We start from the raw sequence: 13,427 nt of genomic DNA, 5'->3' as shown, positions 1-13,427 counted from the left end.
ACATTTTAAAGTTTTAACCAATGAGGCTTTAATTTATACTAAAACAAAGCCAACCGTGCTGAAATTTGTGTAAACAGTAAGTATGTAAGCAGTAAATAAAAGGATTTTAAAAACTTGAGATCACGGAGGTTCCTGTTGTGGGAAAGGCTTCGGTCTGTGTATCCTTCTAATTTCTATTAAATCCCTTATCAGCAATACAGTAATAGTCAGTAATGACTCTTACACCAGGGATCATTTTTAGCTATCCACGTTCTGTGACGCGGTGGTAAAAATGTCAATGTCTGTGTACCGAGAGCTCCTGTTATTGGAGTCATGTTATATTCTAGAAGAATCCTGTGCAGAAAATACAGCGCTGTCATTTTACCAGCTGGCAAAACAGACACCAGTTTCTGCTTGGAAATCTGGTCAGTGGTTGGCGATGTAAGCGCAGTAACTGGGCTGAAGATTGAGATTTAAACCAATGCATACCTTTCTGGTAATGTCAGGCTGCCGTTTAAAGAGCTGTTCTGTGCAAAGAGGGCATAACAGTTCCGTGCTTACCTTTCAACTTTAAATTCATTGCAGAAACTGTGTTTGTAAAGTTGATTGATAGAATGCGTCGTATTAGATTTTAAATAGATGTAATCGGAGTTATGAAACTGAAGTAAGGTTTCAGATGTCTTACTGCTGTACTCCTTGTTTTGTTTCAGAATTAATCAGATACAAGTTAGAGAAAGCTTCCAGAATCTGAACAGATGAAGATCAATTGATAAACCAACCCAGCGATTCGCCACAATTTCAAGGTACTGTGACATGCTTACCAAAATATTTTCCTTAAGCATAATATTCACATACTTCAGATGTGAGGAGCGTGGAGAACAGGATATTAACAGGGTTGCAAAGCAAGCCTGAAGTGTTACCAGATGCAGTGTGGAGAGTTGTTTTTTGTGTGCTGTTTTTTTTTAAATGCAGGTGTTTAATATATGTTTCAGTGGGAAATAAAGTGACTTTACAATTGACCTAACGGGGCTTCAAGCTTGGAACAGTCAAACCAGAAAAAGATTGTAAGCTGTACCTCAGTCACTTAGATCAAGTGATTTGGACAAAGAAGGTTTGGCATACATAACACACAGCATTCTAAATGTATTTATTACAGTTTAGAAGATATGAACTTCTTTTTTTCCAAGTAATTAATTTTATCTATTTATGAATGTCTGTCATGTTTTAATGCATTGGAAGGCTCTTATGCTCTGGAATATACCATAGCCTACCAGAAAGTAGAATTGTAAACTGGGGTAAGAATTATACAGTTACCCAACACAGCGAGGTTCTTCTCCATAGCTGGCATTTGTGGCAGAACATTAGGAAAAAAATAAGATTTATGATAATAAGTTTAAATTTGGCTGATTTTGCAGATTATAGGAACTTCCAATTCATTGACACAGTATCCGTTTCTTTCTGTTCCCCCTGTATGTCAATATTTGCTCTGTGTCATCACATGCATTTCACCATCTTATGTATTTTTTCTTGATATAATGGAAAAAAAAAAAGATTTTGCTCAGAGTTTGCATTTTCCTTATACACGAACTTGGAAAATCCAGTCTGCTTCAGACAAACTAGTTTTTGCTGTGCAAATCATCTTTTAATATCTTTTAAAGTAGATTGTAGCAGAAGGGGACATTGCAGACCAGCTCTGTGTTCACTGTAGAATTTATTTAAGTGGCAGAATTAATCTGGGCTCAAGAAGAGTGCAGAATGTTTGTCGCAATGTCACTCTTAAACTGCTGGCTTCTCTTGAACAGCTCAGCAAAATTCCTTTTTAACCCTTCAATTCTGCATTTGAAAATTTATATTTTGGAAGTTTATGTGAAAGAAAGTGCTGTTTCAGGAAGAGAAATAGTGTAAAAGTTACCTGTGGATTCCTTTTGCAAGACTGTACCATTTCAGGCCCACAGGTTTGGGCAGGTTTATGGCTCAACAGTTATGGCTTCTACCTCAGCAGAGAACTTAAAGCTTGCTGTGCTGTCATGCTTAATGAATCTTCTTATGTGTCTTATACAGTGGAGGCCAAATGGGGTTTGGTGTAATACTGGTCTTCAAAGCCAATGCAGCCTGGTATATTTTAGAAAGTTTTTTCCATTAGATTAATTATAATAGGATTTTGGAATATTCCAGAAATCTGGACTTGTGTACATGAACCCTACAATAGGACCATCAGAGAATGAACTCAAATTCCTTTTATTTATGTCATCAGACATTGTGAGAATATGAAAATGTAGCTAACTAAAGAATTTGGTTAAGTTTACTATGGAGACATGGGACGTATATCCCAGCTGATTATTTACATTAGAGCAGAATTTCTCTTTTCTTCTTCAGTATGTTTTCCAACCTTCTAATCACTTTGGTGGTCCTCTGATAGATCTCATTCAGTTTTTTAACATCTTTCTTGAACTGATTCAGGCTTTCAGCTTCCAGTCTCTGTACAGTGACACTTTCTTCCAGCATATCTCCTTCTTATCCAAGATTCATGTGGCCTGCACCTCATATGGTGAGGATGCATTTAGTCCCATCATCCAGATGGTCTATTGAACAGGATTGGACCCACTATTGGTCCCCAAGGACCTCAATTTCTGCCTGGCTTCCACTTTGACTGTGAGCACAGCAATTTAGCCAGTTTGCCACCAAATCTGTGGCCCACATCCATGGCCTTTTGAGCTAATGCCAAGCACCTGTGGGTATGTCTCGTATACCTGTCTGTGTCCAGCTGGTATGACTTTTTTGTTGATAATTTGCTGCATGCATTGTCAGTGTGGGTAGCACCAGTGAGCAGAAATGAAATTTGTGAAGAGTGGTATAAATTCAAATTTTCATGTGCCAGGGTGCTCAGGATCTTTGATGTTGATGGTAATCAGCATGTCAGACTTCTAAGGGTATGAGGATTCAGGCATTCACATCAGTGGCAGACAGCACCATTGTGGTCTCAGGGAGCTCTCAAGTTATATAGGCTGTTCATGGACCCAGAGTCTCCTGCCTCAGTGGATTACCACAGAGCCGTAGACAAGCTGGCAAGAAACCAGTCAGGTTTTGAAGCCTTGCCTAGTAGGTAGGTTCTGTCTGAAGATTGTTGATATCAAAGTATTCCCCTTAAGTGCTTTGATTTCAACAAATGGAAATTCAGCCCAAATATTTTGTTACAATTAATCTGAGTAGCTGTGTATTACAATCACTTTAAATTGTAATATCGTATCAGCTGTGTATAAGGTCATACCCATTTCTAATTCCTTTGATTATAATTATTCATCTGTATAGCCAGATTGCCGGGATTGTTTTAACATTTCCAAATTCAAAAGATGAATTCAATACCACGTCTAAAATAAATAAAGATAAGTTTGATTTCCAAATCATTAACTGGAAGTACAATGTGTAGTTTTACCTGCTCACGTTTAAAAATTGGAAATGTTGTGTTACTACTCTGTATTTGCTCTGTTAAATTCTCTGCAAGAACTGAGAGTATTTTAAAAGACAGATGCTGTGTATTTTATAAGGCCTGGCAGTGGCATATATTTATCATCTGGCTATTAAAATATTACATTATTTTAATATAACAGTGTGGTCATTGTGAAGTTTAAGTAAATATATGAGGGTATCCGTTGTGTTCTCGTCCTAGTGCAGGATTCTCAGACATTCTTACAGTTATTAGGCTCTATTCCCTGATTCATTCTTTTCAGAATAAGATACTTCAAGTTAGTTTTCTAATTTTAACCATATAGGTTTTTTCTTCCCTGGTACAGGTGGTTCGTAGTAGGCATCCACAGTAATTTCACTTTTCAGTATTTAAAATAGCTCTATTCCGAAGCTTCTGAGCACCTTCAGCTCTCTTTGAAGTGTTACTCATAAATAAAATTATACTATTTCCAGAATCTGGGGGAAAAGAATAATAGATTGTCATGGTTTGATGTTTCACTTTTTATTGTGTGCTGCTTGTGGTTATTATTCTGAGGGATCACAGTTCTGTGTATGAAGGGAGAAGCCGCTTGATTTCACTGGAGGTGAGAGTGAACTACAGATTGCTATAATGCATTTTAGTTGTGTAAACGTTTTCCTGTGGTGGAGTTTAAATGAAATGGTCTGTTTTGTTATTCTGGATAGCTCTCTCATCACCTGGACATGCTGATTTATATGGATTTTTTTATCTCTTGCCTTTCTACTTGCCCAATTATATTCTTCTGCTTCTCATAGTGCAGACATACTTTAAAATGCACAAAATCTACTCCCAGTTCTGCTGCTGTCAACAGGAGCTGATGTGAGGGTCGGGAATTCACTTCTGTGTGTCACCTCCTCCAGTTGTTGTTTCAGCCTGAATCTCATCTACAAACAAGTCTTTGCTAATAATATATTCCTTAGCTTTTAAGCCCGTCTTGATTGCTTCAAACCCTTTGGTCACAGTTAACTTACTTGATTTCCTTCAGTGCACTGATGCCCCTCACTTCTTTTCCTCAAGAGGCTTTTTTGTGTATGTGCTATTTTTCCTTCTTCTGAGTACTGACAACACGGCACCCTCATAGGTTCTGTCTGTCTCCCTCTTCAACATTTTAATTCATGCATCCTTTCACATTTGTTGTGGAAAATCACCAACAAGTGTAACATTGTACTTCTGCTTATAGGAGTTTAGCTGCAGATTCACCCTTCCTTTTCCATTCCAAATAAGAACGATCACATCTCAGGTCTTGTATGGAGGTTGTCTCATAGATTTTAACTGAACATCTGAGTGAGGTGTTCCCTGTTTGAACAGCTTTCCAGGACCACCTGGCAAGAGAATGAAACCTGTCAGTGCAGGTGGGGAAATGCCTGCTGTGTCATGACACAACGTAGCCTTCCTCTGCAGTTTCCAGCAGTTGTTTGCTGTTGGTAGGCATGTATTTAGTTGTAGCATTAGCAGCCATGTTTAATGTTTTGAATCTGTTCAGCAAGCTTTGAATCTGCATTATCCCCCTTTTTTGTGTTTCGTTTCCTCTTCCTGACTCCGTTCTTTCTTTCCTTTTACAGATTGTGTTGTAGTTTTGTTTGTTTGTTCATCTTCACTCCATTACTTGGCTGTCTTCTCTGCACGAGCTGCTGCTTTCTGCTGTTCTCCTGCCTCGTGTTTCCTTTTCCACTTAATCTGTTTGAGCCGAACTTATTCCTCCATGTTTGTTTTTTTTTCCTCTCAGTTCTTCACTATGTGTGTTGTTGTTCAGTCACAATCCCATTCCCAACATCACTTCTTGGGCTGTTTTGCTCCCTCAGTTAAACCCTTTGGCAGTGTTTCTGGACAACTTTTTGCTCTCTTAAAGGAGCATGGGCTTCTTGGCAGCTTTTACACTGGTGGGTTATGCCTGTTCATGACCGGATTAATTGCTCTTAATTCTGGACTCCTCATAGAGGTACTTAGTTTAGAAGTATGGTCATCCTTGACTTTGTGGTTAGTAGGAAGAGGAGCTCTTCTTCAAAAGCTTTTTTTTTGGATCAGGAGGGACCAAACTGATCTCCAAGGCATCCTGGGCTCTCAACTGATTGCTCAGGGAGCTGTGAATGACTGTACTCCCAACCTGGGTGTGTCAGATTCCTAATAGCCACCTCTGTTCAATGTATACAGCGTATATACATGTTTTCAGCTCTGACCTTCTAACGTGATGAATTTTCAGGGCTTTGCCTATTTTCTTCTAAAATCATCAGCACAACCATGCAACCACGCACAGTGATTTGGAAATGGCTTAAGAGAACTGAACTTAGGTGCTTAAAAACAAAATCAACCTGCTCACATCTGCAGCATAGTGAGTTTGTGGGAAAGAATATTCCTGCTCTCTGACTAATCAGGCCTGTGCACTGAACTGATCAAACCATCTTTCTGCTGCCACTTTCCTCCCTCTGCTGGAACACTGATGTATTCATGGCGTAGTGGGAAAAAATGTTACTAGAGGAAGGAAGCTTACTAAGGGACAGCCCGAGGCCAGACCACAGAATTAGATCTGTAGTGGGAATGTATAGAGAGAGGGGAAAGAACAGGCTTGAAAAAGGGAAAATACAGCAAGAAAGAGGCAGTGGGAGATGTATGAAGTAAAGGTAGTATATTTACCTGTTTGGCACTTTAAAAACAAGAGCTACTTCTGAGTAACCTGGTGAGTGTTCATGCTAGAACCTGAAAGGCTGGCAATATATTAGCTCGTTAAGGTACTTAGCTGATCAAAAGAAACTTTATCAAATTAAGCCATTCTAATTCTATCACTGACACACGTACTGCAGTAACATTTAAAGGAAAGAATTGTGGTGTATGAACAGTAAATCAGTGTGTCAATGTAAAATCTGTTAATGCTGAAAGGCAGGTGGTGGTGTGCTCTGTATGGCCACCCATCACTATTTGCTGTAGGATGAATGGAAAATAAATAATAGTAGCAAAATTCTTTGTGAAATTCATGGACCCTGCCATCAGTCTTTCAAACTGCAGCAGGGACAGCTGGCTGGCAGCGTTCTCCAGGACAAAGCAGAGTCGTATGAACACAGTTTGTGATCAGAGCATTTGACACCGAGAATATAACTCTGTCTGTAACGTACCTTGTTCTATGGCTGGAGCCTGAGTTCAGCTCTGGGTGTTTGTGGAGCACTGATGAACTCAGCTTGAAAGACATCAGTAATTGATTCATCTCCTGTCTGGCTTTTACAGCACAAAGTTGTTGAATTTCTGTTTAGAAGTTCAGGATTGTTTTAGCACCTGACTGACATCTCCCACTGACGTGTTTAGCTTTCATTGTAAGTAGTTATTTATATTATAAAATACGCTCTTAGATAATTAATAAAGGCGTAACGTTCTCTGTTCATTAGTTATCTTTCAACTCTGGTCCCTTAAGTGCTTTGCACTCATATGCGAAAGGAGATTTAGATGTTCTGGGAAATGGCAGTTCAGTTAAAGGCATCTAACTGATCGATCAGGGATCCGGGGCCCAGGTCCAGAGGCTGATGGATTACTACACCTGGCTGTGGTGGTAGTCACTGGGGCTATCTTTAGCTGAATATTCTGGTGTTTGCCTTTTAAGTTGCCTTTTTCTTAGGGAGCTCGTGTGATCAACAGGGGAGAAAAATCTCCCTTACGGTACCTTGGAACATTGTAATACAGATCAGCCTGCGTTTGACAGGAGTCATCAGGGGCGCGGAACGCTGAAACCGTGCTTTGGAAAGGAGCACCCATAGCCTTTAAGCTCCGCTTTCGGGGCTGTATATCCAGAAGACAGTGGAACAGGGCCGGGCCGGAGCAGCCCCGACGGCTTTGTTCGAAGCGGGCGGTTCGGGGGGTATCGCGGCTGAGACAGCGGATGGTCGGAAAGAGAATCTCGTAGTGAAAAGTCTAGCGTTGGAATTAGTTTATTGCAGGGCTCCGTAGCTTCGTTATTAGCAGTTCGGGGGCGTGAAAGCGTCTTTCAAATACTTTCAGTTTCAGGGAACTTGCCGAGCGCTCGTCACTTGTAGCGCCGAGCTTTGGGCACGGGCGGCTCGGGCAGCGGCTCGGCGAGCCGGAACATCAGCGCTTCGGTGCGGAAGTTAGCGCAGAAAACCAAAGTGGGGCAAGGAAGGGGAAATCGCTGCGTTCAAACGGCCCGCGCCGGCAGCGCCCGTAACGGCCGCGCGGGATCCCGCTGCCCGGTCCCGTGCCGGAACCGCTGACCGCCACTCGCGGCCCTCCGGCCTCGAAGCGCTGCCCCGGCACGGAGCCCCGCCGCCCCCGGCACAACGCAGAGCAGGTCCCGGGGCGGGGGGCGCGTTTCCTGCTCGCCGTTCGCCGCTGCCCTGCCGCTCGCCGGCGGGCTTTAAGGAGGCCCGGCGGGGCGGGGCGGGGAGCCCGGCCCAACCCCGTGCCCGCCCCTCGGCCCGGGACGGCAGCGGGAGGGAGGTCGGGCGGGGTTGTGATGCGGCCGTTGTTTTTGTAGGGTCGCGGGTCGTGCTGCGGAGAGGGAAAGGCGGCCCATGGAGCCGGGGAGCGCCTGGCGGGCGGCGTAGCCCGGCCCCTGCCGCTTTGTTAGCGCAAACACACAAACACGCCCAAACGCGCCTCACCTGGGCGGTGAAGAGGAGGGAGCGCTCCCATACATAATGGGCACTCGGCTCCTGCCCCCCGGGCCGCCGCAGAGGTGAGTCGAAGCCGCCCCCGGGCTCGCAGGTTCCCGAGAGGAAAGGCAGAGCCGGCGGGGAAGGAGGGGGGTGGGCGCGGGGCTGACAGCGGCGCGGCGCCACCTTAAGCGCGGCGCCACCTTAAGCGCCCGCTGACTTTTCTCGTTACATTGTAGCAGCGGAAAGAATGTCGGCGCGGGCCGCGGGTGACGTCAGAAGGGAGCAGCGCAGAGCGGCGGCGGCCAGGCAGCGGCAGCGGCGGCCCCGGCACGGCGAGGGAGGCGCAGGCGGAGGAGGCGGGAGCGGCGCCGGCCCCGCCGCCACCGCAGCGGCAATGGCGGCCGTCGGGGAGCGCAGGTCCCTGCCCAGCCCCGAGGCGATGCTGGGGCAGCCCTGGAGCCACTGGGTCGACGCTGCTAAACTTCACGGGAACGACGGTGAGCGGACGGACGGCCCCCCCGCGAGCCGCCCTTCTACCGGTGGGAGGGCCTGGGAGGAGGTGTCCCCCTCCCCCCCACCCCCCCCTATTATCCCCCGCTCCCTGATCCGGGGCCCGATCTCTGGGGGAGCCCGAGTGCAGCCTGGGCCGGGGGCAGCAGGTGGGCAGCCCCCCTCCTCCCCGCTCCCCCTGCCGGGCACGGTGCTGCCGAGCATCCCCCAGCGACGCTGCCCCCCCCCCGGGAGGGTCCGCGTCCGGAGCCGGGGCTGTGCCGGGTGGGCGTGCGCTGAGCTCCGGGCGCTTTCTGTTTCAGGAACTGCACTAGAAGAAAGTTTCAAGGAATACGGGAAAAATCGAGAAGCGATGCGACTCTGCCGAGAAGGTGAGTGAGTGCTGATGGCTCGTAGGGAAAAGTACCCGGAGAAGTTTCCCTGCTTGGAAGTAGGTATCGAAGGACTCACATGGGAAGGAGATGGGAAACTCCGCTTCCATCCAACCACTTTGCTTTGGGACCTGTGGCCTGTCAGCAGGCGATGCCATCAGCATTGTCATTAAATAATATCTAATCACAGCTGCAAGGTTAAGTACAGGTTACTTATTGTATTGTCTTTCCCGTGTTTCTAGAGGGATTTTCTCTGGTCCTAATGAGTCTTCAAGAAGCTGTGTGACCAGCACCCTTCTGTTTTAGGGCATTTGCATTGGGATCATGATCTGTGTTGGTGCTCGGACGCTGCTCGCCCTGTCATGTCAGCGAGTTGTGTTTATTTCTCGGTGCTCAGTGAGAGTGACCTTTCACCTGTGATTAGCAAAAGCTCAGGAAGGGCCCTGTTGGTTTCTAAAGCGGCAGTGCTGCTTGGAGTTGTAACCAAATGACAGATGACACCTATGGGTTACCAGTAACTTTGTGACAGGCAGTGGGAGAACAGTAACAAGTCTGAATACTGATATTCAGTTCTGTCCCTTGTTGTTTTTTTTCTTCCAGATTTTCAAACTTGCTTTGTAACGTAGGAACATTCTCAAACTTTATGATTGTTAGTACAAATTCACTTTGTCAGACTTAATGAGAAGTATAGCTGTGGAATAAATGCCAGATCAGTTGCACGTGAGTCACTTATTTGACATTGTTAGGAATGGAAGGCTAAGTTTGTAAACTTTGTTTGCAGTCAGAAAAGGCAGAGCATGTAGGGAGCTCAGGAGATGATCTGATTCAGCACTTCTGCTTGGGAGCTGCAAACAGTAAAGGAGAACTGAAGCACATTGGCATAGACTTAATAAAGATGGGAGGGAGTGATCTATACTGAGGCTGAATCAAAATGTCTATTTATTGTCCAATTCCTCTGTTGCTAAAATTTAGAAAGAAAAAAGGAAGATTTCAAACTGAAACTTAGTTGCTATATCAGACTTTTAAATGTCTTTTTATATTGATGCTATCATGATGTGTCAATGAGACACTGAGTTGACTTACATGTATAGCTGGTCTGCAGGGAACTCTGCCTACAAAGCAGTGCAAAAGATGAAGTCGTACTAATTAGATTTGCTCTGAAAGGACATGAGGATCAGCAAAACACACCAACATGTGTGTGTACTGTGTTAATCAAATCAGGTTTTGAGAACACTGTAAATGATTCCTTTACCCAGAAGGAATCTTGTATTGAAAACTGAGGAGCAAGTGTTTATTAAGCAATTGGACGGCCTGAACAATGGGCTTCAACCTGGAAAATATTAAAGAAATTAAGAATTCTGTCAAACCCAATTCTAACCCCCAAGATTTTTGTCACACCACACAGTGTTTAAATAAGGCTAAACACACAATTTGTTGTGTAGAGAAAGTTGTTCCATTTCAGATTGGGATTTGACTCAGAGGCCCAACTTGACAAAGGATTTCAAGGTTATTTAGGTTAAATTAACCTTGTATTGCAACTCTTCCAATTTGCATAAAGGAACTAAATATTCATGGCCTGGAGAGAGAGAGAAGAAGGGACATGACTTTACAGTCCACTTATTCAAACTGGTTTCAAAGCCAAGAGCTGTTTCTTTTATTTAATAGTTGTCAACTTTCAGATTGGGCTCCAACCAGCCTGTGGACCCACTGAGTTATAGTTGCTTCTTTTTCCATATGCTCTTTCTTTGCTCTTAGTCTCCTATTAGGAATTAGCTTCAGCATTGCTCTGCCTGATGGTAAGAAATGAGTGTCAGGCTTTTAGACAGCAGAGTTTGGATCTCCTGAATGAAGAGTGTTCTCATTGTTGTAACTCTGTATTAAAGAGAGGGTTAATGTTACCAGCTTCTCCTTTTGTTATGCCTTAAAGGAAAAGAATGATGCCTGTTATTCTTTTAAAGAAATAAAGGACATAACAGTGCAATTCCAGAACAACATCTGCAAGCTCTGAAGAGATGCAGGATTTTAGGAGGACATTTGTTACTGGAATTTCCTATTTGCTGATCAGGCAGCTCCTCTCTCAGCATGCTGGTTGTTGCGAAGCCTGATGAGTCCTTAATACCTGTCAGGGATGCCAGTTCTATGCAGGGATCAGGAAACTAAAATTAGTTCATAGTCTCAAATATTTTTTCTGCATCTAACCCTCCTTGACATACCCAATCTCTCAGCAAAGCAACAACTAGAAATTATGGCAGCCCAAACTGTCAGTGTTCCTCTTGTATTTTCCTGTTTCTTTTTCACTGCTCTTATATGCTTTCTGTTCTGCTAATCCATAATATACAGTCTTCCCTGCTGAGATCCTCGAAGACCTTCACCAAAGTGAGAATCTCGCTGGTTGCTTTCCTGCATGTTGCTTTCTGAGGCAGTGAGAGTCCATGCAGAGCTTTGATGTAGAAATTAGAACCACAGGAATATGTTATGAGCCCAAAGCACTTGGCTTGCCTTGGTTATGGAAAATCCCCAACAGGTGAAAATGAGAAACGGGCATCCTTCATCATGGGGAAAAGTCTTGTTTTTAAAGAACTCTTTAAATCTTTCTTTGTACACCAAAATCTTTTTATGACAAATGGTTAGAAGCAATTGTACTGCAGTTATTTTTGTAAGTAGTTCATACAACAGAATCATTGCTCATCCGGTCACTTAATTACTTACTCTTTGTGAACTAGATGAAGGTGTGACTCCCCTGCCGCATGTTTGCTGTGATGAAGAAACTTCAGCATGTTGCATTATAATCTGCAAAAGCATTCTAAAATAGTGAAGCAGAAAACCTAGTTGTCTTCTATTATATTCTTATATTCATCTCACATTCTAAAATGGTATATCATTCAAACTTATTTGTGTGATACTTGCAGCATGTGCCGTCAAATGCATACAGTGTGCTCACACATACTTAGTTCACATTAGAGATGCAGTAGATGTCTTGATACTTTCCCAGTTGAAGAACATTATGTTAGTGTTAAGCTTTGTAATAAGAATTTGAACAGTTTCAGCAAACACAGACATTTTTTTAGGAGATTCTTGCTAATCAATGCTGAATTTGGTTTGCTTTAAGAAAACTTTCAGACCCATTGTTTTCCTGCAGACGATCTCTAAAGGAAACTGTGATTTCACTCAGAATTTGTTTCAGGTAGCTTTGACAGGCTCCATCAGAACCACCTTTATCTTCTTGCAAACTTTGACAACATGTTGGCTCATTTCATTTGTGGACTGGGAGAGCTTTGAGTAGAAATTATGCAGCCTACAACCAGTCACTGAGAATGGGAGCTTGTCCTTCCCACAGCCCCCTAGACTCCAACCATCCCTTCCCAGCAATCCCATTCCCCCTGTAAATTCCCACTTGCTACCAGCTACCTTGTGTGTTGTTTTAGATCCCTGCCCCCTCCCAAAAAAATAAACAAAAGCCCACAAAGCTGTATGAGCGAGAGAGACAGAGAACATATGTGCTACTAGGAATGGTGTAGTTGTTACATTTGCTGTAGCACTTACTAATGTGTACAACTCTTTTGAAGTAATTGATGTGAAAGTCTATTAGATTATTATATGGACTCATAAAATAAACTTGAAATATGTCTAATAACAAAAATACTATGGAAACAATTGCATCTCGGAATGGAAAATAAAGTCTGGAAGAGCAGAGGAGAGATTTGGTTGGACAACTTGATGGGACCTGGGGAAATAGTTTCAAACAAAAAGAGGAGAAATTTAGATTGGACATAAGAAGTTCTTTGCACTGAGGGTGGTGAAGCAATGGCACAAGGTGCCCAGAGAGGTCATAGAAGCTCTGTGCTGGAAGAGACCCAAGGTCAGGCTGGATGGCTCCGAGCTATAGATGTTCCTGTTCATTGCAGATGAGTTGGACCCGATAACTTTGAAAGATCTCTTCCAACTCAAAAGATTCTGATTCTATTCTACAATTCTTATTAAAAATTGAGTGATTCTGTTTTTAGTAGTGTATCTAGTGCATTCTGAAGTCTTGGGGTATCTTGCTAGACCTTGAGCATCTTATTCTTTCTGTTACACACATAACCTTGTTTCTTAATTTATTTTTAACATTATTTGAGTTGTGAATCCCTTGATGCTGCCTACATCAAGTGCTTTACTAGTTAACCCACCAGTTTATAGATAACTGGCAACAAACTAGAGGAGGAGGAGACAGCATTTGTGACTGAGGTGATGAGCTGGATTTGATCCGTTGTCAATGAAAGACTGTTCAATCTTTGCTAAAAAGAGGTCCTTGTCACCCTTATAGCATCTATAAAGTCTGGGAGTGCTTTAACTGTGTGTACTCAGAGGCTATAAGGTTCTTGGGGAAGTCTTAATTGCTCTGTGCATATGGCTGAGCTATTTCAGGTGACATCATCCAGTCAGTGGTTATGGAAAGAGATGCCAAGAAGACAATTCATCACAGGCTGGGGTTAATTCAGCAATGGT

The 13,427-nt window shown here is 43.6% G+C and overlaps 1 protein-coding gene across 4 annotated transcripts in view; it reads left to right on the top strand.

Moving 5' to 3' along the window:
- Positions 1-13,427, top strand: part of ATXN7 (ataxin 7) — a 77,404-nt gene that overhangs the window by 15,099 nt on the left and 48,878 nt on the right. For 2 of the 4 annotated variants that reach the window (XM_072347304.1, XM_072347301.1), the window contains exons 2-5: positions 690-782; positions 7,938-8,138; positions 8,295-8,555; positions 8,871-8,939. In XM_072347304.1, coding sequence (XP_072203405.1) covers positions 8,306-8,555; positions 8,871-8,939 — 319 coding nt within the window. In that variant the 5' untranslated portion in view covers positions 690-782; positions 7,938-8,138; positions 8,295-8,305. Of the gene's footprint in view, positions 1-689; positions 783-7,937; positions 8,139-8,290; positions 8,556-8,870; positions 8,940-13,427 lie in introns of those variants that run through there. The other 2 variants (XM_072347302.1, XM_072347303.1) reach the window with 2 other exon arrangements.

Source organism: Excalfactoria chinensis, chromosome 12 (assembly GCF_039878825.1).
Source record: "Excalfactoria chinensis isolate bCotChi1 chromosome 12, bCotChi1.hap2, whole genome shotgun sequence".
NCBI classification, from domain to species: Eukaryota; Metazoa; Chordata; class Aves; order Galliformes; family Phasianidae; genus Excalfactoria; species Excalfactoria chinensis.
Note: the sequence above shows the minus strand (reverse complement) of the source record. Positions and strands in the feature narration are given on the sequence as shown.